The 26,854-nt window shown below is 48.1% G+C and overlaps 1 protein-coding gene across 3 annotated transcripts in view; it reads left to right on the top strand.

The window, feature by feature from the left end:
• PRDM11 (PR/SET domain 11) overlaps nucleotides 1-11,787 on the top strand; it is a 45,273-nt gene extending 33,486 nt beyond the window's left edge. For 2 of the 3 annotated variants that reach the window (XM_065637009.1, XM_065637008.1), the window contains exons 6-8: nucleotides 3,626-3,813; nucleotides 6,828-7,478; nucleotides 8,311-11,787. In XM_065637009.1, the coding sequence (XP_065493081.1) occupies nucleotides 3,626-3,813; nucleotides 6,828-7,478; nucleotides 8,311-10,475 (3,004 nt within the window). In that variant the 3' untranslated portion in view covers nucleotides 10,476-11,787. The remainder of the gene's footprint in view (nucleotides 1-3,625; nucleotides 3,814-6,827; nucleotides 7,479-8,310) is intronic. The other variant, XM_065637010.1, reaches the window with a different exon arrangement.
• The last annotated feature ends 15,067 nt before the right edge of the window (nucleotides 11,788-26,854 follow it).

Below are 26,854 nucleotides of genomic sequence, written 5' to 3'. Positions count from 1 at the left end.
CAGGGATGTTTTTTTGCTGCTAGCTAGAAAGGCTATGGGAAAGGTGGCCCTGCAGAACAAGGAGCTATGCCTCTGCATGGGGTTGATCTAAGCCCTAATAACTGCAGATGGGTCATAAATAGTCTCCACTGGTGCAATGGCTGGTCCTGAGTAGCCTGGGCAGAGTCTGGGGTGTTCTTGAGCCTGGCTCGTCCCAGGGACCAAGCAGGACATGAAAGGTCCTATTTGCCACTGGTGGCAATGCCTGTCTGCAAGAACAGGAGCAGCTCTGGGTGACTGGCTCTGCCCCAAAGGTGATCCCAACCCTGCTGTTCCTCAGCGGATGGCAGTCCCTGGGAAGCCTGCTATGCAAGCAGGGCCATGCCTGTCTGTGTGCAGGACTTGTGACAGCCTAGCTGTGCCTGTCCTCCGCATCTAAACGGAGGTGGCTGCCTTGCTTCAGCTCAGCTTGAGTGTTTGGCATCAACAGGGGGACTGGCTGCTTTCCAGCCTTTGCAGGAAGGGTTACTCAGGAAGGCAGACTGGTACAGTCTCTCTTCTCGGCAGGCAGTTTGTGCCTCTGCCTCCCCAAGCAGGCTGCTCTTCTGTGGAGAGACTAACTCTGTCCTCGGGAAAGCACCTGCCTCGAACCTGTGGTGTGCAGCAACATGAGGTGTCTTAGACCAACAGGTGGAATTTGGGGTTTATGCAGTCCTTCCTAACCTGTGTCATTTCTGCCCTTGAAGCCGCAGCTGGGCAGCACTGGTTTGAAAGTGGTTCATTTGTGTCGATGATCTCATACCCATTTACGTTACCTCAGGGAAGTATCACAGATGTAAACTTCCTCTCGGAGCATAAACCAGCAGCTGTAAGAAAAGTGTTTGTGGCTGTATTATTCCACAACTGTCTGTTAAGGGCTTTCTTCATACCTCCTGGTGAGATCAGCAGCGCTGGACGCTGCAGGAGGCTGGATGGGGGTGAGCGAGCAGCGTGCTGCAGGGCTCCAGCAGTATCGCAAGGCTGCAGCAGTATTGCAGGGCTGCAGGGTGTTGCAGGCCTGCGGAGTGTGGCAGGGCTGCAGGGTACTGCAGGGCTGCAGGGTGCTGCAGGGTGTTGCAGGGTGCTGCAGGGTGTTGCAAGGCTGCAGGGTGTTGCAGGGTTGCAGGGTGCTGCAGGGTGTTGCAGGGCTGCAGGGTGTTGCAGGGTGCTGCAGGGTGTTGCAGGGCCGCAGGGTGCTGCAGGGCGTTGCAGGGCTGCAGGGTGTTGCAGGGCTGCAGGGTGCTGCAGGGTGCTGCAGGGCTGCAGGGTGTTGCAGGGTGCTGCAGGGTGTTGCAGGGCTGCAGCAGTGCTGCAGCTCGCACCCTCCAGCCTGCGCTCTCCTCCCCACTCCCTGCCACGCAGAGCTCAAGGACACTCTCAGGCAGGAATTTCGAGGGATTTACAGGCGGCAGAGCAAACAAGAAGAGCATGCTTATGGTTAATAAAATACTATGTAATAAAAGTGAGCCCTGGTGGGAATAGTTAACCAGGCTTTCCCTTCCCACACAAAACTGTGTTCTAGAGAATTTTCTAAATCTCACTGTCAAATGCAGTTGGCTGGGGATGCACCGGCCAGTACTGCTGCTGGCCTGTGAATTCGTCAGGGCACCTGGCTGTGCGGTTGGGAGTCCTGTATGTTGTATTAAGGGGCTGTGGGTGACTTGGGGGTGATACATCTCTGCAGTTAACCAGGCTCCTTCGCAGGGGCAGCCAGATCTTGTCATTGCTCCAGCTGATGTTTGGGCAGCAGGGTGGAGAGTGGCCGCAGGGGCTCTCCTCAACTGGCGCTAGGAAGTATCCAGGCATTTGTTTGGACTGGGGAGAGCAGCTTCTAGGATCACCTGTGCTGCAAGGCATCAGACTGACCACAGCATATTGCTTTATCTCAGGGGTTGTGTATCTCGTGACTGTCTGGATGCCTGATACACATTTTGTGGAGTGATCACTAACACTCGGAAGTGACAGCCTGGCAGCACAGGCTGTGTGCTGTTCCAGGACCTCCTTCCTACCACGCTGGTCCAGGCTTCCATTCCTTCTCAAATACACAAAATGATTGTTTAAAAGTTCTTTTGTTTTGTGATCAAAAGTAGAATAAGGGTTAACAAAAGCTAATGTTTAGCTAATTTTGGCAGTGCCAGAGCCTGCTGTTTAAACAATTACTGAAGATTGTGGAGCATCCTGGTTAGCACACATTAGGAAAAATACAGCTTATCGCAGGCACATGCAGAGTTGCTTAACATTAAAACCAGAATTGCTGGAGCTGTGGGCAATCTGAGCCACTGCAGACTTGTTTTCTGTGTTTTGCAGGAAATTTCACCAAGTTTGTGACCTTAGATGTGTGGGTTAGTGAGGTCACATGTAGGTGGGCTCGTGTCTTTATCTGTGCATGCACATGGTTGGAGAAGGGGAGAGCATTCAGGGAAAAATTGATGGATTTCTTAAGATGAAGAAATACTCATGAACTAAAAGGGAATGTTAGGCAAGGACTAGTAGCAGCAGATATCAGAGGAGCCATATGCAGCTCATCTTCGTTAATGTCGCTGTGGCAGGGAGTGCTGAATAATAGAGGCAAACGGCATAGGAGAAGAAAGAGCTTTCAGCTGCGAACTCTTCAGATCTGCTCTCGGGTCTGTACATACTGTGACAAGGACTCCTCCTAGTCCTGGGTGGGTGTGACAAGCTCATGTTGGTGGCAGCTGGAACCAGTATTATACAGCCTTTTCCATGTCCTCTAGTGAGAACACAGGGAGTGTGCGAGCAATTGATACCATCCTAGCTATAGATCTCCGTCTTTCCAGGTTGCACAGAAGGACAGTTGTTTGGAGTGTGAATTAATGCATTTCTGTTGAGCTGAAATTTAGCTGGTTTAAGTTGGGAAAATGAACCCCGTGCCCAGAAAGCAGTCTTTCTGTCAGCACTGCGAGGAGATCGCCACAACATGGTGCTGGGCTTTCCTGAGACGTGCAGGGCTGTTTGTATTTTTATGTCACACCCTGCTGAAAGCCCAAGTGCAAAACCTTCCAGTCCTTGGTTTCCTTTTGGACAACCAGCGAATACCCCCATGCACATTAGATATCCCTGTTTCTGCCCTGAGTATCTCAGTTGTGCTTGTCTGAGAGCAGAGAAGCAAGGCGATCTCGTTTATGCTAAAAAGAAAGATGGTGGTTTTGGGAAAGAGACAGACGGAGGGACCCTGCCACATTCTGGATGCTCCTGAGAATAAAGGAGGAGGCCCTGGAATGTGAAGTGATGGTGGGGAATCCAGAAATCCTTGTTTCCATCACTAGGCAAAGAAATTTGTGCCCTTGAGTGTTTGTGTCACCATTACTGGCAGAGATAGTCCTTCAGAATGGATGCACATTGCTGTCATTCCTTCCACAGCAGAAATGGACCCACTGTCTTAGTGTTCCCTGGATGTCCATGCTCGTTGTCCTGTACCTCTGGCAATTTGCACACCATTACTTACAGCTCCATGCTTTCCAGTCTGGCTGTGTTGATGGCTCTCTCTGAAGGTCATTCTGGCTTCATCATGCTTGTCATTCTGGTGCAAGGGCAGGCACAGGAGAAACGTTTGTGTTTCATGCCTGCCTTGTCACCTCGCCCTCAGGTACGTGATCATCTCCCGGGAGGAGAGGGAGCAGAACCTGATGGCCTTCCAGCACAGCGAGAGGATTTACTTCCGTGCCTGCCGTGACATCCACCCTGGGGAGAAGCTGCGGGTCTGGTACAGTGAGGATTACATGAAGCGGTTGCATTGTATGTCCCAGGAGACCATCAACAGAAATCTCACAAGTGGTGAGTCCCCTCCCTTTCCACCCTCTCCCCCGATCCCCTTGGGCTGCCACACTTGTTGGACCGAGTGTGGTGGGTGAAGTAGGTGATGCACAGGCTGTAAGAGGAGAGCTGCATTTCTGGAAGCAGAGCACCTCTGGGTGAGAACTCTGCATGGCATGGATGGATGGGTGTACAAGAAGAAGAGTATAATCACTGTCATGGAGATCATAAAAGAAAGATTTGTGCCGTGTTGTGTCATGTCGTGTTGTGTTGTTGTGTTGTGTCATGTCATGGGTGTGCTGCAAGGGCCTGATGCAAAGCCCAGGGATCACAGAGCTTCTCTGTCACGAGACTTCCTGGCCTGAAGATTGCCAAGCTGGTGACAGGCATTAGGTTTTTCTTCTGAACATACTGCTTTCTCTGGCTCCTGTGAGCAGCCTGTTTGAGGGAGCTCTGGCTGGTTTTGTGTGCATATGAAAGAGAGATTTCCTTGGTGTGTTTGTATGTCCATTTTCCTCGCTTAATTTATCTCCTCTTTCTTCAGAAAGATAATTTGGGATCAGCGCGACATCAGCTAGAGACTCCTTAGTGTACAACGTACAGGAGGCTTTGTACTTGTCAGACTGATTCTTCCCTGGATAAAAATTGTTATCTTAAGAGTAGCTGTGCTGGAACAAACCCAGTGGTTCTTTAGGTCAGTGTAATGTCAGCAATACAGGAAGCTTTAGAGGAAGGCAAAAATTCTTAATGCATCTGTTCATCTCTACAGTACTGAGACCTGAAGTTAATTAGGGGCATTTCTTTCCAGGCTTGGCCACAGAATGGCAGGGCCTCAGAGGAGCAGCCACACTAAGTATAACTTTCTAATTAAGATTCCCATGTATATTATTACACAGCTGCTGTTGCTGCCTTGACTTGGTAAAAGGTGTCTCCTCTTTAATCATGGGGTGGACAAGATGTCCTGAAAAAGCTGGTTATCCTCCATCACCTTGGAGTTATTATGCACTTGCAGTGTTACATCTTGATGACTGTACTTGGGCAATTCCCACTTCTGAATTAACATTGGCATGAATGTGCTTTTTTGTGTTAATAAACATTACTGAGTGATTAGGTACAGACTGCAGTGATACCGCTGCATCCCATGCACACATTAGTTGTCCAGATGGCTTAACCCTTTCTGAAAGTACGGCAAGAGAAAGACTATGCCCTTGGAGCAGCTGCTCTGGAGGGGCACCAAGGCCACGAACAATTGCCCTGCCATGCAGACATGCCTTTAGTGATGGTGTCACGGTTTTTGTCAGCTGAAATGGTAACTCACAGTCTGCTCTGTGCCACGAATGTGGTGAAGATCTGCCTCTGGGCTCCTCAGGACCCACCAGAGACTACTGCACACTCAGGGAGAATCCCACGTGGCTGCAGAGACCATCCGAGGAACCCCCTGACGTCTTGGTGAACTCATCCTACAGCAAGCTGGGCTCAGCCTGCATTCGCGAAAGGAGCGCAGAGACGTTGTAACAAGGAGCATCTCTTACACCATTGCTAGATTTGCAAGACAACACGACTTCAGCTGGGAGGGCACTGGGAGGCAGTCAGGGAGCGGCACCTAAATCTACTGAGTCACTTTCTATTTAAAAGGTTTCAAGTTCCCTGCAGAGGAGCCTGTCAAGTGAAGTGGCACGATTTATTAACTCACAGAAAAATAATATGGTGTCTGGCTTTCGTTTCTGACCTACCTCATCAGTGGAGTTGAGACCAATAATTTGAGGGACCATCTTGTCGTTTCTAGCTTTTCCATAGAGCTGAACCACTCGGGGGCAAAAACAACCGAAGAAGAATCCCTTCTCTAAATCCCTACCTCTGCCAGTAGTCGTTATAGTCCGTAACAGGGGAAATACTAAGACAGAGACTCAAAACTTTGCCCATAGAAATTCTCAGCAATGCGCTGACAATGAGATCTGTTGTTACGGATTCACTCAAGAAGTGGCTGGGGTTGCCAGCCAACATCAAAACCCACTGCCATTTGGGCCAGCCCTTTTTTACAGTGCCTTACTCTAGCTGTTTTGAGTCTTGCATCTTTTCTGCATTCTTAGCATTACTCTCCTTAGAGGTAGCTTTTGCTCCATAACTCTTATGAAAGCATGAATGCACTTTAAAAGCAAACAAAACCAAAAATCAGCATAAAGCAGCGTCTTGTTTGGGAAGCCATCAATGCTTGAAGTTATTTACAAGATAGAAGAATGATGGAAATTGAGCCAAACCTATCGTCTTTTGAATTTCCAGGTAAGGAAATCTGGCTCTTCCCTTTATTTTAAGCAATTAAGAATTTGTATGAGGTTGCTTTTATTATTATTATTTTTTTTTAATCACTGAGTGGCCACACTCTTAGACTCCACTGGGACAAGCTAGATGTCCCATCCTTGGAGGGCTTTCACCCGTTGTAGCTCAGTTAACAATGAGGACCTTGGGGTTTAAGAGTGCAAGTTGTTTTCTTGGAGCAGCCTCCAAACTGAAGGAGAGTAAAGGGACTTGAAACTTTGTGCTGTGTTGTGCACAGACGCTGGGGTTGTCATGAAACGGTCCAAATATCTCGCTGCACTGCTGTAAACTTGATACCTTTTACCAAGTCAAAACAGGCACAGACAGGTCTTCCAGCCAGCCGAAACGGCGCTTGGGCTCTGGGCATTAGGTTCCACTGTGATCAATCATTCACCTCATAGTCATTCACACTGTAGGTTGGTTATATCTTTAGGTTAAACAAGCTGCCTGTAGTTTCTCTTCTCTTTAAAGTGTGAGGGTCCTACTCCGCTGTGGCTACCCAGGACTATCTCTGTTTTTGCAGACATGCCCATTAGCAGGGCTCCTCCTCTCGCGAGCCTTGGTTTCCACTGAGTTGTGTCAGTTCCCTGGCTTGTAACACAATGTGCAGACCTGCAGGGATTCAGCCTGCCTTTTTGTTCTTTTTTTGTTTGAGTTTTAGATTGAGGGATGTTGCTCGGGTCCCGGTGATAATCCCCACCCCTCATTTTCCTTTCCAGGAGATAAAAAGTTGCAGAGGGAAAAGTCAGAAAAGAATGTGGAAAATCAAGAAGATGCAAGGGGGCCGCTCCAGCTCACCCCCTTAAAGCAAGGGAAGAGCCCCTACAAGCGCAGCTGTGAGGAGGTGGAATCCCACTCACAAACAAAGAAAAAAAAGATTGACCTCATCTTCAAGGATGTCCTGGAGGCTTCCTTGGAGTCCGCCAAATTTGAAGAGAACCAGTTAGCAACGAGTACGCCGCATTCCATTAGAAAAGCATCTAAATACCAGGCTGAAGACATCTTTGAGAGGTGTGGCAGTGCCATGCAGGATGGCTCCCTGAACCTCAGCAGAAACCGGAGTGAGGGAGAATGGAAGGTCCCCCATGGTTCCTCTTTCAGCTTAGCCAAAGATGTGGGCATCCTTGAAGACGAGGAAGAAGAACCTCTGTCACTTAAAGCAGACAGCCCGACCGAGCTGTCACTGGCTTCTGCACAAGGTGACTCCCATGAAATCCCCACCACCTCCTTCTGCCCCAACTGCATCCGGCTGAAGAAGAAGATCCGGGAGCTGCAGGCCGAGTTAGACATGCTGAGATCTGGGAAGTTACCTGAGCCACCCGTGCTACCGCCTCAGGTACCTGAGCTCCAAGAGTTCTCGGACCCCACAGGTAAGCCTTGCCGAGTAACAGCGTTCTCCAAACCCTGCCTAAGGAGAGTAGTGAGATGCCTGTGTGCTGTGTACCCATCTAGAACATTTTGCTCTGAATATTCAGGTGAACATGTGGTTCCATGGAAGGTTCGTTGCCAGGTTTTGTGGCCAGGTGGGTCAGAAACTGACACAGCCATGGTCACAGTGGAAAACACTGTCTGGGAAAGACTCTGTATGACAACTTGCTCTATTTGTTGCCATTGTAACTGATAATGCACTGCCAATAAAAAAGACATTCCATTGCAGACAGTTTGTTTTCTGTATTTTTGATGCATTCTCTTTCAGCGGAAGCCCCTCCGCAGTGCCTCACATGCTACCAAGAAAGTCTGAATGACTGTGGTAACACTGAAATGTGCGCTCTTTGTGTATGAAATTATGTCCCGCTGTGTTCCTTGTTGGAAAGCCCTCTCTGTTTGCTCCACTGCCTTAACACAACCATGTGTCCCTTTCTGAAGATATGTTTCATTTCCTCCAGGAACATGCTGTCGAGCAGCTAGGAGCCTTCACCAAAGGGAATATTTGTGTCACATTGTGTATTGTGCAAATGGCCAGGATGTAGTGTCCTCTCTTGCTGTCCATTGTGGCATGTTGGAGACAAATTTCATATGCAAGAAACATTGATTTATTTTCCCTTCAAAGCCATGATTCCAATTCTTTCCATAGTGTCTTGCGGGCAGGAGAGGGCAGGTTGTGGCCAGCTTGTCAGGCAATGCTCTACTATCACCAGTAGGATCCTTCTCTAGCTCAGCAACTTTGTAAATACCATATTTTTTTCTTTTTTCTTCCTGCAGCTTCAGAAAGCATCATCTCAGTTCCCACCATCATGGAGGATGATGACCAAGAGGTGGATTCTGCTGATGAATCAGTTTCCAATGACATGATTGCTGCTACAGACGAGCCTTCCAAGATGTCTTCTGCGACGGGCCGGAGGATACGGCGGTTCAAGCAAGAGTGGCTTAAAAAGTTTTGGTTTCTGCGGTACTCCCCAACATTGAATGAAATGTGGTGCCATGTCTGTAGGCAGTACACAGTGCAATCCTCTCGGACTTCAGCCTTCATCATTGGCTCAAAGCAGTTCAAGATACACACGATAAAGCTTCACAGCCAGAGCAACCTCCACAAGAAGTGCCTGCAGCTTTACAAGCTCAGGATGCACCCGGAGAAGACAGAAGAGATGTGCCGAAATATGACCCTGCTCTTCAATACAGCCTACCACTTGGCCCTGGAGGGCAGGCCCTACTATGACTTTCGGCCTCTGGCAGAACTACTGAGAAAGTGTGAACTGAAGGTGGTGGATCAATATATGAATGAGGGAGACTGCCAAATCCTAATCCACCATATCGCGCAGGCCCTTCGAGAGGACCTGGTTGAACGCATCCGACAGTCTCCCTTCCTCAGCATAATTCTGGATGGGCAGAGCGATGACTTGCTTGCAGACACAGTTGCGGTTTATGTACAGTACACGAGCAGTGATGGGCCTCCAGCAACTGAATTCCTGTCTCTTCAGGAACTGGGCTTTTCTACAACAGATAGTTACCTCCAAGCGTTAGACAGAGCTTTTTCCAGCCTGGGAATACGACTGCAGGATGAGAAGCCAACTATTGGCTTGGGAGTCGACGGTGCTAACATTACTGCTAGCCTGAGAGCCAACTTGTTCATGACAATCAGAAAGACCTTGCCCTGGCTTCTCTGCCTGCCCTTTATGGTGCACAGGCCCCACTTGGAAATTTTGGATGCTATCAGTGGGAAGGAACTGCCGTGCCTGGAGGAGCTGGAAAACAATTTGAAGCAACTGCTCAGTTTCTATCGTTACTCTCCCCGACTCATGTGCGAGTTGAGGGTCACTGCTGCCACTCTGTGTGAGGAGACCGAGTTCCTGGGAGACATTCGAGCAGTGAAGTGGATCATTGGGGAGCAGAATGTGCTCAATGCTCTAATCAAGGATTATCTTGAGGTTGTGGCCCACCTCAAAGACGTCAGTGGACAGACCCAACGGGCAGATGCTTCTGCCATTGCCTTGGCTCTCCTGCAGTTCCTGATGGACTACCAGTCGATTAAACTCATCTACTTCCTACTGGATGTGATTGCTGTGCTTTCACGCCTCGCCTACGTCTTCCAAGGGGAGTACCTTCTTGTGTCGCAGGTGGATGATAAAATAGAGGAGGCCATCCAGGAGATCAGCCGGCTAGCAGACTCACCTGGGGAGTACTTGCAGGAATTTGAGGAAAACTTCCGTGAAAGCTTTAATGGCATTGCTGTGAAAAACCTACGGGTGGCTGAAGCCAAATTCCAGTCGATCAGAGAAAAGATCTGCCAGAAGACCCAGGTGATCCTAGCCCAAAGGTTTGATTCCCGTAGCCGGACATTTGTGAAGGCCTGTCAGGTATTTGACCTTGCAGCTTGGCCCAGAAGCACTGATGAGCTCATGAGCTATGGGAAGGAGGATATGGTACAAATATATGAACACCTGGAGACGGTCCCATCATTTTCCAGAGAGGTTTGCAGAGAGGGGATGGACACCCGAGGGAGTCTGCTGATGGAGTGGCGAGAACTCAAGGTGGATTATTATACCAAAAATGGTTTTAAAGACTTGCTCAGTCACATTTGTAAATACAAACAGAGATTTCCTCTCCTAAATAAAATAGTTCAGATCCTCAAAGTCCTTCCCACCTCATCAGCCTGCTGTGAGAAGGGGCGCACCGCCCTGCAAAGAGTGCGCAAAAACAACCGCTCCCGGCTCACGCTGGAGCAGCTCAGTGATCTTTTGACAATTGCCGTGAACGGGCCACCCATTGCCAACTTCGATTGCAAGAGGGCACTAGATAGTTGGTTCGAGGAGAAGTCAGGCAATAGTTACGCACTGTCGGCCGAAATGCTGAGCAGGATGTCGTCTCTTGATCAGAAGCCGATGTTGCAGAGCATGGACCACGGCTCTGAGTTCTACCCGGATATTTAGGAAGGAATGCCTCAGATCAGAAAGCTGTTGAATAATTTTTTTTTTTTAATCTATACTCTAAACTTTGATATATTATATAAAATATATATATATTATATATATTAAGGAAAAACCCACACTGAAAATTTAAAAGTTAAGACGATGTGCGTCTGATAGAAGCTAAGCAGAATTTTAAAGATTGAGACAATGTTTAGACATTCACTGGTGTCTCCAACCATGGCAGCTGCAGTGTAGATGGCAACATTTCATTCTTTAGAAGCATGTGCTGGGGCCATACTCTACATGTTCAAACCTAATGATCTATAAGCTAGACGACGGGTCTTTGTCAGCCTCATCCTCCCGGCGGTTTCCTTTTTATGTGTGTTGTCAGTTTGTTGGGTTGGTTTTTGTGTTGTTTTGTTTTGGGGTTGTTTGTTTGTTGGTTTTTGTTATTTTCTTTTTCCCTCAGTTTTAATCTCTGCCTCTCTTTCCATTGTTCAGTCCAGTTATTGAGCCATTTGAACCTTTTGTTGATGACCGTCAGGTCTCTGATTCCCGACAGAGCATCCCGTGCGTTTATGTTGCCCCTGTCTCTCCAGCTCCACCCAGTTCCCTTTGCTCGAGTGGGAACTTTCTTCACTCGCAGAGCTTACTGGCAGGAGGGGAGAGCTGGGGGCATGATTTTGGGGTTTTCTTCTGATTTACAAACAGATGCCTCCACTAAACTGTGATGCCCCTTTTCTCAGTTCTCCCTACTTTTGGGCTGTAGAGTAATACTTGGCTTTCAGCTCCTTTTATGATAACTGTAGTACCAGTCTATCATCCATATATTGTAACATGATGTCATGCGCAGACTATAAAATAGCAAAATAGAGAAGGCAGGGGGAAATTTTTGCATTTATATTTTTATATTGTAGGAGATAAATATATATATATATATATATACACAACTATTCATTCAAAACCAGGGCTGCTGTGGAAGCTAGACAGCCAATGAGTCAAGAGCCCTCTCTGGGTGGAGATTCAAAGGCTTAAAAAGTTATATTCTAATTTACATTATTTATACTATGTCTTTATAATCCTAGATTGTTGTGGGTTTTTGTTTTGTTTTGTTTTGATTGGAATGACTGAAAAAAAAAACCTGCTACGGTTTGGTGGCAGGAGCTATCAATGCAAGATTATCTTGGATTTTATTCATGTGATGATGTCCTATAAAGGTTCACGTATTCTCTTCTGACCAAGGTAAAATGTTCCACAGCACAGCAGACTGATGACAGCAGGAAGAAGGGATGCTCGGCTTCTTCCTGCGAAGTATTTCTTCCTTCCTTGAAGGGATGTGGAGTCCAGCTGACATGTGAATGGGGGACTTGCACCTTCCATCACAAAGAGATTGTTCTGTGGGCTTGGGGTTCTTCTTTATTCTTTTAAAGTAAATGAGCTCCAGGCATTCACACAATATCACTTCAGGTTAGAAGAAAAAAAAAAAAAAGGCAGCCAAAAAAAAAAAGAAAAAAACACAAAAAAAGGTGCAAAAACTCCACAGATGCTAGTGCCTTGCCCCGCTGATGTGGCATGGACAGCACCAACCTGACCAGACCATCGTGGAAGTGAGAACCTGTTGTCCAGAAGGTGTCTGAGCCAACATGTTTTAACTTCCCAGAGGGACGAGCTTTGTGCCAAGCTGTGTTGTTTGGAAACATGATGGTGGTATCAGCAACACTGAACCTTTCCTTTCTCCTGTTATACCCTTGCCCTTGGTCTTGGTGCTAAGATATCTCTAGAACCGTTGCTGCTAGTTGATAGCTTTTCATTTATATAAATATATATATAATATTATTTTATTTTTTAAACTTTTTTGTTTGTTTTCAATGGAGATGTAGCATGTTTGGAACCGATCTGTCTCGGAGTCACTTCCACTGCCAGGGTTCACGCACTGTCTTCCCCAGGAAAACACGCACTTCTGCCTGGGTCTCACTCACCTCCCGCTAACCCCTTTGCCCTTAAGCAGGTCTACGCAGCCGGCGCTGGGCAGACGCGTGCAGCCTAGCCGCTGTACACCGGCTCCGCTTTCGGACCCCATGGGGACAGCTAGACTGGTGTTGACCAGAGTTTTGGAAGTGTCTCCCCTCTGTCCCTGTGGGACTGAGGAGGGACTCAGCCCACCCGAAGCACTAGCAGTGGTCAGTCCTTGCGTCCTGACTCTGCCTCCTTTGCCGTAAAACAAGGCTTTTCGGCCAGATGGTCCGAGGGGAGCAGAGCGGACCCCGCGAATGTATCAGTGAGGGCTGGGCAGGCGGGATACCCTCTGCAGCACTTACTCCCTGCCCCTTTGCCCTACCTCAGATGGCGAGTGCAGCACACGGGCTGCACCGGGGCCACCCGCCTGCTGCCAAAACACTGGCGGGGCTGCTTCTCCTTGCGTTCTTCACGGAAAAGTCGCGAGCTAGCTCAGGGCATCGCGCCAGGGCATCGATATGCAACACCTAGCAAGGAAAATAATGGCTTTGTTTGCATTTTTTTCCAGTCTTTCCCAATAAATCCTGTGATCAAATTGACCCATTCATCTAGAAGAGTAAAAATTAAACTGGAAACCCTCCACCAGCTGTGCAGACTTGAGAGGTTGTTTGCTTGACCATAAAACAGGGGTCTCTCCACTTGAGGTGCCTGTAGCCCTCCAGGCCTGGTGAGTCAGCTCTGCTCAGGGTGCTGCCACAAAGCTCACAGAGCTGCTCCCGGCCGGGGAGATGGCAGACACCCTCCTTGGATAAAATTTGAGGAGATGAAAAAAAGATAAAAATGGTAGAAGAATTGCTGCTCCGTTAGTGTCTGACCTGGAGATGGGCAAGGTGAATGTAGATGTTGGAGGGAAGCAGTGAACTGATGCACCAAAGGGGAATGGGCAGGTGGGGTAGAGTCTTCCTTGCCAAGCATGCATGTGGCAGTAGGAGCAAAAGTAACAAAGATATTTGATGCAAGCTGCTGTGTGGCTGTTGGAAAGGCTGTAAAGACAGCTTCCTTCTTCCTTTTTTTTTTTTTTTTTTCATTTTCTCTTTGCTCAACTCCATAGCTCTTTGTTTTGGCAAAAAAATCATGTGCCCTTCTGTTGCAGCACTGAAAGCTCCTTGGCACATGGCTCTGTCACAGAGGCCTGTCAAAGCGCTTGGGCTGCGTGGAGGGAAGGGACACCTGTGGACAGTCTTCAGACACCTTTGCAGACAGCAGCCGCAGAGGCCTGTTAACAATTCCTGCTCTGAGTCTCTTGACTTTTGCAACTGGGGAGAAAACGGTGCTTTGCCTTGTTGGCAAGGTAAGAGCTGCCAGAGACTTGTTCAGAAATTATTCCTCTAATTTGTCACTCCGTTCCTTTGGTTCGTTTGCAAATCCTGCTTTCATCAGTGACATCTTTCACTGGCTGCTCTTATTCCTAATGGCACAGCAAAACATGGTGTGAGTGGTGTTTTTTATGTCCAGGCAGTCAGCTAGCAAAGGGAAGGCGCTTGTTTCTTCTGCAAGTAACTCTGCATGCACCTGTGAGTGGTGTTGGTAGGAAGCACGAGTCCCTGCATGGGATATTGCGGATACCCACGATGGGAAAGATCAGAGACCCCTTGCATGGGTCATGGAGGGAAACGAGCGCTTGGTAGAGCAGCTGGGCCAGCCCAACTCCGCCAACACAATTCCCTCACGTCAGAAAATAAACACAGTATTGTTCTAGACAAGTACAGGTGCTTTGCAAGCTTTCCCTCTAGGTTTACCTGCCTATCTCAGATCTGTAGCTGTTACTCCCATGGATAGTCTGTGGATGGAAACGTGACTGCCAGCATGAGCAAGATAGGAAGGAATACCAATGCAAAGTGCCCCTGGCTTCCCAGTGCCCCGCCTGCCCAGCCTTGCCTGGGAGCAGGTGCATTTCTGTGCCCTGTTTGCAAACCCCGGGGCCCGGCCAGGGGGCAGCAGCAGCCGTGGGGAGGGCTTGGCCTGGTGCAGAAGGAAACCGCCTTGGCTCAGAGATTACCATGCACTGGTTTTAGTTGATGCCTTTCCTGCTGTGCTGAGCAAGCAAGAGGAGGTTGTTTTGAATGTGTTGCTCACAGCATCTTGAACTGCTTTGGCTGCAAAGAGAGAAGGATTTAGTTTTTCTCAAATGAGCTCTTTATTGTCTCCTTCCTCCCACATCTTGGCTGTGGCACCTGACTGTGAATAACGCACACTTCTTCAGACCCTCCGGGTTTGTATTTCTAGCCCATGGGCTTTTTCGTTGTCAGTTTCCCCTCCCCACTTTCTGCCCAGGCTCTTTGCCTCTTTTACCCTGCTGTGAAGCAGAAATCTGTGAAGCACATGGCAGACATGTCCTTCTGCAGGGCTTGCCAGTGGCTGCGGGGGTCCGGGGCCTCAAGCCACGAGACCGAACTCAGCAGGGATAATCCTCACAAGAGACCAAAGCTCTTCCCATACCAGCAGAAGCACATGGGAACCACGGAGGGGTTATGAGGAGACGCGGTGGGCAGGGTCCTGGTGTGTCGTCTGCCTTGGGTCTCGAGCTGAGCATGGTGATGTCCCCCGTGCTGGTCACGCTTTTGCTGATAGGACTCCTCAGACGTGATTCAGGCTCAGTCCATCTCTTTCTTACAGCACAAACTCAACCAGGTGGCCCGCAGGGTCTTCGGGGTCCCATTTCTTTCTTATTTCGTGAGGATTGCTGTTTAACCAGTGGGTAAGACAACCTAGACAGCTGGCTTGCAAATAAGCAGCATCAGCCTCTGCTTTTGCAGATTCCCCTCTCAGCCCTGTCGAAAGAGGTCTTAAAAGCAGAGAAATGGTACGTTGCTCCCCCAGCCGTTATATTCAACGCAGTAATGCCTATGCAATTCCTGTCTCCATTGGAGACACATATGATGTGTGTGCATGTAAGCTAGTGTATGTATACAGTACATATGCATATGGTCTATATATTGTATATACGCACATCCCAGTACATATACACACAGTACGAAAGATTAAAAATCACATGCTTATATATCTATAAATAAAATCTTATATATTTATATATTTCTATGTTTTCGATAGATATAAAGATATAATATAGAGATAGACTCAACCACCCTTGTGTAAGGCTGGCCCTGTGTTCTGGCACAAGGCACGTAACACTGAAGACTTTGGACTTTCGGATAGTTTTAGCCATACACTGAGGCCTACATTTATGTGTATAGCACTCTACGGAGAGGGGCTTTGTTGTGGATAGGGCAAGGAGTTTCCTTGCTGGCATGTTAACCAAGTGCTAAGTAAGGTCTGTGTAATAGGGGAATGTCTTGGTGGGGGAAAATGCTCAAGTGTCCTTGTCTTCTCCTGAGTAAACCTCTGCCTGAGGTCCTGTGTGTTCACACTTGGACAGATATGTAACCCACCCTCATATGCACTTTTCTCTCTCTGCACGGATGTATTTGGCAACTGTGGGTACCGGTGCTGTGAAAACGTGGCTTTCTGCTGTTCCACCTGTGTTCCTTGGCCGTCGCTGGCCTGCTGCCGGGGAGACCTGTGCCAGCAGGTGCTCGTGCAGCACCCAGCGAGAGCGTGGGTTCACTCGGGGCATGGGCCAGCGACAGCCGTGGCGCTGGGGTGATGGCAGCCGGAGAGCAAAAGCGTTACTGAGCGGAGGGAAGGTTGCTGCCACACGGTTGGAGGTGGCAGGGATGGCGTACGGAGCTGGAGCAGCATGAGTGAGAGGAGACCGTGAATTCGGAGTGATAAGGATGGGAGCGTGCGAGCCCCATTGGGGAGGCACGTGCAGCTGTGTCGGGTCAGGCCGGCTGTTGCTCTGCTGCAGGAGCTGCTTCACTCCCTCAGGTCTCGCAGCCGCCCCTCAGCTGGTGAGCAGCCTGCCTGGCCGGGGGCCCGGATGGTTTTTCTGGAGAAAAGGGAATGATGTGATTGTGTAGAAGGCATGGTTGGAAGGCGCGGGGCCTTTGGGCCCCAACACATGGCGTGCTGACCTTGCCTGACTGAAGGGTACAGCCTTCTTGCCCTGCCCGTGAAAAGAGACACTTATTTTTGCATGATAGGCATTTCCATGCTGGGATTGGGGGTGGATTTGGGCAATGGATCAGCCTTCCCCAAGTGTCTGCTGGTGCCTGCAGGATGGACAACCGCCTCGTCCCTCCACCCCTCCCTTCACACAGCCGCTGAAGGACACTGACCCCGCTGCCGGGTAAAGCCCTTGGTTGGCACACGGGGGGGACCTGAGAAGTGCCTCTGGCTGGGCTGGCAGCCGGTGGTGGGTCACTGTGCTGCTTCCCCATGAGGGTCAAAGGGGCGACATGGAGGTTTGGCTTTCCAGCTCCGCGCCAGGCCTGGCAATAACTGCGCTCCTCGCCGTTTGTTTTAATGGTTGGCTTCGGTCAGGAGGAGGGTGAGTTGTAATTCTGACGGCCGAATGACTCGTTACACTGGTTTTGCATGAGCAGATGCTGTGCAAGCTCCCCCCAAGCCCTGCCACACACCTCAGCGCCCTCTCCCAGGCCTCTCCTCCACACAACTGGTAATCCACCTCAGCCGCAACCCGCCCGCCGGTGGCTCCCGTGCTGCCGCCGCCGCTCGGCCGCGCAGCGCCGGCGGGGAGCTCCCCGGCACGCGTTCCTCACAAACCTCAGAGATGGTTTCCTCGCTCCCAGCCCCCTCCTTCAGATGCCACTGACACTTGCGTAGGCTCAGCCTGTGGCCTCGCCGCCCGTGCCGGTGGTGCTGTCACCTGGCGAGGGGCTCCCATGCACTGCACCTCATGTCGAATAAGCTCGCTGGGCTACGTGGGGGAACCATGTCTCATATGCTGTAATATCCCAATTGCTATAGGAGGGCTACAGAGTTTTCTGCCAGTCATGGCATCCTCATAGACTCACCCGACTGTTGGCAAAAATGCATTTCTACTTCCAGAAAACGAGAGATTTTCTCAGACCTCTCCATATCCAGATACAGGCACAGCCCTGCTGAACTGTTTCAAGCGATCTCTCACCCACTCACCCACCACACACACACACACACACACACACAAAATGAGAGAAAAATAGCTAGACGTCTATTACTACATATGTATTAATATGTTAATATCACTCTTTTGGAGAACATTAAAATGTTATTACTTTACAGACTATGCTTTATAGTACCTGTGTGAAAGGACCTAGGACACTGGATACGAATAGAGCTATGTTGATATATCATAGTATGTACGCGAGAACCTTCCTTTTGTCATATTATCCTTGTAATGTAAAATGATTGTTAATAAAAAAAAATTTAAATTTATCAAGTTGGGTTGCTAATTCTTTATGTTGTTCTTAGAGATTAATGTCATTTTTCCAGAGCCAGGGCATCTAAGTTGATGCACTCCTTCTTCCCCAGCTCACAACTGTGAGGAGTAGGTCCAGGGCTGATTTATCCAGAAAGGTCACTTGCAGCCCCCTGAGGTGCTGACAGCTCTCCCTTCTGGGTGACTCGCTCCCTCCCTTCTCATACTGGCTGTAACTGCAGCCCCTCAACATCTGCACCTCGATGAGCAGGTCCAGCTTGTCCTGTGGCGGAGCTGCATCACTTCACCATGTTCTGGGTTACGCCAGTGCTGTGCTGAGGCTGCAGCAGCTCAGAGGAGGGGTTGCTGCCTCCTAGGAGCCTGTGGCTGCCCTTGGTCAGTCTGGCAGCACATGCTGTGCTTGGGTAGGGGTGCGGAGTGGGTGTCCTTGCAGCCTCTGTGCTCCCTTCTAGTCAAGTACAGCAGCAGTATCGTTGGCTTCGCTGCAGTGGGCTGTGCTTCTGATGCACATGGACAAAACCTTGCATGTGTGCCTGGATTGGTTTAAAAGACGGAGAGTCTTTTCCTGAGCTTTATGTGCTCCAAAACCAGAGGAAGCTGAACTTTTACTACCCTTAAAAGAAAGGGCTGGTTTAACTTTGGATTCTTTGCCGTGAAAGTTTTGGTTGAGGTCAATGGTGGATTAACTAAAGGTGCGACTTAAAACAGTTCAATGAAATAGGGGTAATTTTGTACATAGAGGTTCCTACATCTGCTAAATCAGTGTGACTGAGAGAGACAGCCTCTGAAACAAGTATGAGTGTCCATGGGTTAGCACTGGGCTGTGAGTTGTGTTTTCTGACCGAACACCTATCAAGGCTGAAAACATTGCTTCACAGAATCACAGAATCACAGATTCTGTTGCTTCCCTGGGCTCAGCCTGGCCGCTGCGCCCCACAGCCAAGGCACAGCAGGGACCATGGGCCATCCTTCTTTCGCCGCACTTCAGGTTTGCATGCCAGTGCAAGCAGGGAGGACATTGCAAAGGTTTAGGCCAACCCTGCTACAGAGTGCCAACCACAGCTAAAGAGAAACGTAGGCAGAAAAAAAACCAATCCTTCCAGCTCAAACTGTTGCTCGCTCAGCTGTAAATATGTCTGTGTGTCAATGGCAGGAACCAGACAACACAGGAGGAAGCTGTGCAGCCACTGCATGGATCCTGTATGTGGCAGTAGGTACTGCAAGTGTTGATACTGATAGTATTGCTGAGCTTCAGTATGCAGAAGTGAAAGCTCTCATAAACAGGACTGCCTCTTTAATTTAACTCGTTCTGGAAGGATCTCGGTTTTCCAATGGATCCTGGGTGTGGATACCTGGGAATGGATACAAGCAGACAAGCCAGTGTTACTTGAAGTGGGCAAGCAGTTTAGCCCTCTAGCAAATGTTTAATGTAATGGATGCATGTGGTATACAAGGTTTTTGCTCCTCCTTTAAGGCTCCATTGTCATATGGATGCTCATAGGTTTGGATGCTCATAATCTTGGGCTTTAACCTGATGCCCAGCTGTGTCCCAGTGGTGGCTGTTCTGGCAAGTGCTATATTCCCAGAATGAAAGGAATGGGTGGAAATTCTGGCCTTGAGGGAGGTTTGGGCTTAGAGAGCTCTGGCCCTGGGGAAGCACGCAGACACGTCAGTCCCTGTGGGTGATGGGCTGTGCAGAAGCTTTAGTTTCAGAGTGAATACCCCACGATTTTAACCAGGGACAGTAACCACAGGGGCTGGAAGTGAGAGGCAATTTCCAGACTCGGAAATTATAACAACCCAAAATTAGTGATCCAATAGAAAAGGTTGTTTTTAGCGACTTCCTCAAAGTCATCGAGCGGTCCAAGTATTACAAACAATTTGCCATTTTCTGGCAGCCTTCACTGTAGTGATTTAAAATAACTTCTTTTTTGAGTAGTGAGCAAGCCAAACAAAATCCTGGTGGTTGTCAGGGCTTAGGTCCAACTTAATGGGCTCCAGGTTTGTGGAGCACCCAGCAGCCAGCAGTAGGAGCCTCACCTCTGCAATTTTGCCTTTGCAAGTCAATTACAAGCACACAAAGCAGGATGATGCTTCACTTTGAGCAGCTCAATCATGTGTAAAGAGTAAGAGCAGCATGCGAAATTCATTGCTGATTTGTAATTAATTTCCTAGAAGTGGTTTTGTGCTGTGGACACTTGACCACTGCTGTTGGCAGTGATCAGCCTCCTTGCTGATGACTTCAATCCAAGGACTTAAAAGCAAGATCCCTTCAAGCAGAGTGCACGATCTGAGCCAGTATCAGGAGGGGAAGCTTGCATGAATTTATCTGATCTAGGGCTAAAGGTGCCTTTCATTTTTAGGACCACTGACTTTCATGTCAATATGAGTGAAAAGGAAATTGAAAAATTCCTCTGTGATGGTTGTCATAGCATTAAAGCCTGGTGTACTCTTCCCCAGCTCTGCTGGTGTCCTGAACACACTCCACAGAGACGGCTGTTGTCAGCAGCTGGCACTTAAAATGCGATTTAGCAAAAAAAACCTCATGTGTTGTTCCTTCCTAGAAATGGGAGGACTGTGGTGCTTGCGATGCTGAGGTCTTGCAGGCATAACCAGAGGGGGTTCTCTGTGCCTCCTGGGGGCTGTTTCCCTGTCTGCCTCTCCTGAGGTGGGAAGGAAAATGTGGGTAGCCATACACATCAGTGGGTCTAAGCGGGTGTCCCCCCAGGGTGTTTAAAATGGAGGGCTGGGGCAGGCGTCGGGGCGGTGCCGTGGGTCCGGCTCCACGGTGGCACAGGGTGGTGGGCACAGGGGACCAGAGGCTGCTTCTCGCAGAGCTGTTGCCGCATGAATGGAGCTGCAGCTCATTTACAAGGGACTCTAAAAATATCTGAAGGATAATCAAAGGCTCCCGCAGAACAGCATATGTGCTAACTAGACTTTTCAGCTCTCTGAAGTCCCCCATTTGAAGCTGTTTTGATCCAAGGGGAAAAGCAAGTGTGCTGTCTGCACTGCTGTCAGCCACCCCATTTCTGGGGAGGCTGGTGGTCCCTCAGAGACGTGCAGGGGTGGGAGAGCAGTATGGAGGTGGCACAGGGGACAGGACGGGGACAGGACAGAGAGCCACAAGTGGTGGGGGGACAGGGTTTGCAGAGCTGCACTCCCGGCCACCACAGGAACTTGGGAGAGTTGTCCTGGAAAAGTGGGTAGCAGGTGGGTTTCAGGTCTGAGCTGTCTTCTCAGGGGCATCTTGGAGCCCCTTCTTTGCTGGGTTTATCTCAAATTCAGAAGTCACTAAGAGTTCAGGGAAGCAGAAGAACTGGCTGCAAACCTCCAGGGCTAATACTGATAATGACCGCAACACAACTGATGGATTAGGTGCCACTCTCTCCTAGCAGATAGAGGATTATGGGCCAGTTCCATTTTAATTTTTAAATACCTCGGGGGAAAAAAGCTTCTAATAAATCCAAAGTGACAATGGATAGCAGGGTTAAGAGAAGAATGGTTCTGTGGCAGCTATTGCTGCTTTTCAATACCCTGGGCTGGGAATTACTGAGTGACTCTGGGAAGGATTGTCCCTGGCAAATGCACCATCCGCGTTCGACTCCCTGTGCAGCAAAAGTACATCTTCTTATCCCCCACCTCTATGGTGAATGCTTCAGTAACATCAGCCTTGCTGTGCAGCTGACAGGCTGGCGGCAACTCTCTTTGCAAAGCCAGCAGCAGGCTGTGGCCCCGGCAGACTCACTTTGTTGTTTATCCCTGTGATGGGTAAGCAAGTGCCCCCAAACTGTCAATGTGGTAAATATTTCTCGCTCCTGCCCCCCAAAATCTGGTTTCTCTTACTTTCATGTGCAGTTTTTGATCTCTATGTTTTGTTAGGAACCAGCTAAATCCAGTGACAGTATTAGGTCAGCTAAGTAGGTATTCCTTCTTACAGATGCACAGTTTACAGAATATGATCAGCATCACCTTGAAAGTACTAAGATCAGCAGAAAGTCTGAATCCAAATTCACTTCTTAGTTTTGTTTCAGAGATGGAGCCAGTATCCGGGAGGAACCTGATTCCCAGATCCTATTTCCTAACCTCCTGGCAGCTGGAAGAAAGCCTTTACAGCTTTGTTGAGCTGCCACCTTGCTGAAAAAAGCCAGTAGAGATCCTGTGCTTGGCCACGATAGGACTCCATTGCTGACTGCTCCCCTTCTCATCGTACTCCCATTCCTTGACAACACCTTTCAGAGGATGTTCTGTTGACTCACCCCAGCACTTTGTACCCCTGACAGAAGCTGCAAGCAGAGGGGACTTACCCTAGCGTAAGCAATGCAGACACGCTGTTGATACAGTTCAGAATTATTTACTTGCGGTGATTTACATATTGTGCTGTAACATTTGACACAATGGCCGAGCCTCATGCTCTGTCTTTGTGCTTTGGACTGTGCAAACAATATAGAGTCTTGACAAACAATATCTTGCTCTGTACAATAAACACACCGGGACACTGAAGGACCAAGTAAGCAGAAAAGCCTTCTCATGCTGGAAGGTCACAAAGCACTATTTCACTTTGCTACTATTCTTGTGCAATTTGATTATTACCAACAGAAGAAACAATATAAAGTGTCAACTATTAGTATTTACTCATCATGCTATTCTTTCAGCAAATGAACCAAATATATTCTGATACTTAGTTAAATTCTGAAACATATAAGTAACACTGCCAAAGCTCTGCCCTTCAATTCAATCAGACCTTCAAAAGAGTGCAGGAAGTGTGGGCCAAGCCACGTTATCTCCTGTGTCTCACTAAGTGTCATCACGCTCAGCTTATGTTAGACATCAGGAAAATTTTGGCAAACCTTGGGCTGTATTTGTAGAGCCCAAATTATGATGTCCTCCATTCTGGAAAAAAAAAAAATAGGTGTCTTTGGACACTACTGCCAGATAATACTGATGACAGATGCTAGCAAAATGTGAAGTACTTCTGTTCAAGGTGTTGAAAGCACAATAATGCATGGGAGAATAGTTGAGCCTGAAAATTTTCCCAGACCTGTTGAAGGGAATTTTCCATTCTTTTCTGATGTATTACCCCTTTGCAAAGCAAACATGGTTCCTATCACCATTCAATGAAGGATATTTGGGACAAGAAGTGAGGGGAAAACTGTGCACTGAAGAAATGTTACCCTTACAGGAGACCCGCTGCAACCACTTCTGTGTTATAAATGGGGAAGGGGACTAAGAGTAGTAATGAGTCTAAAACATCCCAGAGCTGCTTTAGTGGCTATTGATGATCTGTGCTTTTTAATCTCTTCTACTGCAGCACAAATTGTCGAAAATCAAACTAGATCATTTATTTGGGAAGATCTAGCTCTGAGGGCAAGTCGAGGCAAAGCAACATATGGCTATGATCTATATTTTAAGCAGGTAACTCCTTAATGAATTCATAAATTATTTCCTCTGGCCTCTCAGTCCCCTCTTCTGAACAGAGGCCACAGCAGGAAAGCACCTCTCCCAGGCAATGCTGGATGCAATATGGGAGCTGCATTTCTCATTCTGATCTACAGTAGTCATGTTGTTTGGCTTTTGTCACTGGATGAGAAACAGTGAATCCCTGTCCTTAAACTCGCAGCTCTCTGGCCTTTTGTGAAAAGGGTTGTTCATTCTGACCGGGTAGACTGCTACCACCCCCTGTTTTGTTTGTTTGTTTGTTTGTTTGTTTGTTTGTCGTGTGGTTTTGGTTTTTTTTCCTCTGGCCTCCCTACAGTCTCTTGGCTTCCAGCTTCACATTAATGGGTTATAGCAGACATAATAATCAGTGCAATCACTGAATAGTCACTGGGGACTCTAATGGCTATTCGTGGTCACACACATAGCTAAAGAACATTAATCGCCATAACTGGGCTTTTTTCGCTTTTTATGATGCAGTTCATAAGCAGCACCCTTTAATTTAAGATGTGTTAGTGTTCCTCGCAACTGCTCTTGTATTTACAGCTTCAGGAGCTGAAAACCGCGGGGCTGCCTGGCTGGGTTCTCTGGCCTTATTGTACTTAAGTGATACTTTAACAGCTTGTGTTGCTGAAGCTGCTTGACTTGATGGCACTGAGCATTTCCAGATACTCTGTGTTTGTATTCATGACGTTGTCATCTACCACAACAACCCCTGCAGCTTGTCTGCTTGGGCCAGTGTAGCACCTCCAGCCCTTGGGGTGCTGGGGCTGAGGGGCACACAGGCATTGCTAAACAGGCGATACAGGAGGTTCAGAGGGATAAGGGCAGAGCTGGAATGCGATGACAAACAGCTCCTATTCAGAGAGTTCAAAAGGGCCCGGTCTGAGCGTCCCAGCCCCTCCGGTACCACACGTACGCAGCATTCCTCCTGTTCAGGACAGCCAGCACCCTTAACTGCGCCTGCTTTCAGCCCCTGCTCAGCAAATGGCTGCCTCGTTAAATAACCACCTGGCAGCCTTTGTTCGGGCTGCGCTGAATGCGAGAGACATTCTTTCCAGGCTGAAATGCCAGACACCAAAAATGATCCAGCCGGGAAAGATGCATGCATTTTCCTTCTTCCTCTCTTCCCCATTTAAATCCCATTGCAGCTAAGGGGGGAACAACCCCCTCCTTGAACACTAATGGCACCACTTCGCACGTAAGGCAGATTTGTGGTTAAGTAGTGTGTATACAGGTATTTTTCTGCTGTAAAAGAGGACCTTATTTTGTCACAGCAAAATCAGATTGTGAGAGGCTATTCCTTTAGATGCTATAGGATTGGTGTCTAATTACAGGGTGTGCCAAAACCACCAGGGGCAGAGGCAGATAATGCTGTTTACAGTCAGTCACCAAGATGTTATAAAAGGCTCATTAAAATAAGCAGGAGGCAGAACTAGAGAAATCTCTTGGCAGCAAGGCAAATATTTGGCCCTTCAGGCTTTCTGGTGCCAGCCAAGTAGCATCATACCATGAAGTTATCCTTCTTATAGCTATTCTAAAAAAAAATAAAGAATCATAGCACTGCCAGGAACCTGTATGTATTAGGCAAATATCACAATGAATTTTGCACTTAAATGGAAATAATGATTCCAAATCTATAGGAATATCTACAGGCAGATCATGAACACAGCAGCTATTAAGAATTCACTATCAACTAAAACCCTGTGTCAATTTAATTCACAGTATCCTACAGCTTTTTGTTAGTAAACAAAAACCCATAGAGCAAAACAGGAAGTCAAATTTCTTTTTTTTTAAATCCCCTCTAGCCAGTTCAAGCAATATCAGAGATTAAAACATTGGTTAAAAGATTCATTGGCATACTTTGCTTTTCTGTTTGTCTGCTTGTTTGGTCAAAGCTGGTTTTATCACTCCCTTCAAAGTGATCCTGTAATTCCTGGCTACACCACCTATAAAAGTAATAGCAATGTCAAGATAACAGAGTTTTCAGTGTGCATCAACCTTGTTGGTCTCTTCACAGAATCACAGCATCGCTGAGGATGGAAAGGACCTCTGGAGTTCATCTTGTCCAAATCCACCCCTGCTCAAAGTGGGGTAAACTACAGCAGGTTGTTCAGCATTGTATCCCATCAGATTTTGAGTGGCTCCAATGAGGAGGACTCTCGACAACCTCTCTTGGCAACTGGTTCCAGTTTTTTACCATCCTCACAGTAAAAAAGCTTCTTTTTCCTTTGTTGTTTTTTTTTTTTTTCATGTGCTCATATGGAATTTCCTGTATTGCTCTTTGTGCCCTTGCCTCTTGTCCTGTCACTGGACACCACTGAGAAGAGTCTGGCTCCATCTGCTTTTCTCCCAGATCAGGTGTTTATACATACTGATAAGTTCCACCCTGACCCTTCTCTCGACCAGGCTGAATGGTCCCAGCTCTCTCAGTCTCTCCTCCTACAGAAGACGTTCCAGTCCCTTAACCATCTTTATGGCCATTTGCTGCACTCCCTCCAGTAAGTCTGTATCTTTCTTGAACTACGGAGCCCAGAACTAGACACAGCATGCCAGATGTGCCCTCACTGGTGCTGAGTAAAGAGGAAGGATCACTCCCCCTTGACCTGCTGGCAATGCTTTTCCTAAGGCAGTCCAAGACGCCGTTGGCATTCATTGCTGCAAGAGCACATTTCTGACTCATGTTCAACTTGGTGTCCACCAGGGCACTCCAGTCCTTTTCTGGAAAGTCACTTGACAGATGGGCAGCCCTCAGCCCTGCAATGGTGCATGAGCTCGTTCCTCCCCAGGTGCAGGACTTTGCACTTATAGTTGTTGAACTTCAGAAGGTTCAGGTCAGCCCATTTCTCTGGCCTCTCCACATCCATCTGAATGGCTGCACAACCGCATGGTGTATCAACCACTACTCCTAGTTTTGTGTCATTGGCAAACTTGTTGAGGGCATCTCTGCCCCATTGTCCAGGTCACTTATGAAGATGTTAATCAACATCAGTCCCACTACAGCCCCAGTCACCACTAGTGATGGGCTTCCAGCTGAACTTCATTTCCCTGTTCAGAGCTCTCTGGCACATCAGCCAGTTTTCAGATACTGTTCCTGGTGGTTTTCCTGTGCCGCCAGGATGGCAGCCTTCATTTGACAGTCTGTTTGACTAAGTCATCAAAATAGGGTGGATGCTAGATAAAGCCTAGCTTCATGTTTTGATTTAAACAAGTATCAAGCTGGCCCTGCAGAAATGAACTCTGAGTTTTTCAGTGTTACAAAATATATGGTTCTGGTTGTAGATTTTTTGATGCCTTATCCCCATGCAAGTCCTTTAACACTGTGTCTACTACTTGAAATAAAGTGGTAGGACAGGCAGTGTGTGTATGGGGTCGTAACATCGACACTGCCAATGCCAGACTTTCAATCCATCTAGACAAAAAAAAAGGGCAGTAAACAGTAACATTTAAGCCATGTCGAGTCTTGAAAGCGCACACAAAAAACAAGCCCTGGAGAGTGTGTCTGGTCACTGAATTCCTTCTGTCTGGAAGTGATGAAATGCGTGGCAGTTCTAAAGGGTAATCTTTGACTAATGCTGGTATGAGGATTTGAGTGCAATAGTTAACTGTCAAACCAAAACCATCAATCAACTGCTAAGGTATGAAATGATCCCACTTCTTTCGTCTA

The sequence above is a fragment of the Caloenas nicobarica genome, chromosome 5 (assembly GCF_036013445.1).
Source record: "Caloenas nicobarica isolate bCalNic1 chromosome 5, bCalNic1.hap1, whole genome shotgun sequence".
In the NCBI taxonomy this organism is placed as follows: domain Eukaryota; kingdom Metazoa; phylum Chordata; class Aves; order Columbiformes; family Columbidae; genus Caloenas; species Caloenas nicobarica.
This window is presented reverse-complemented; position numbering and strand designations above follow the sequence as displayed.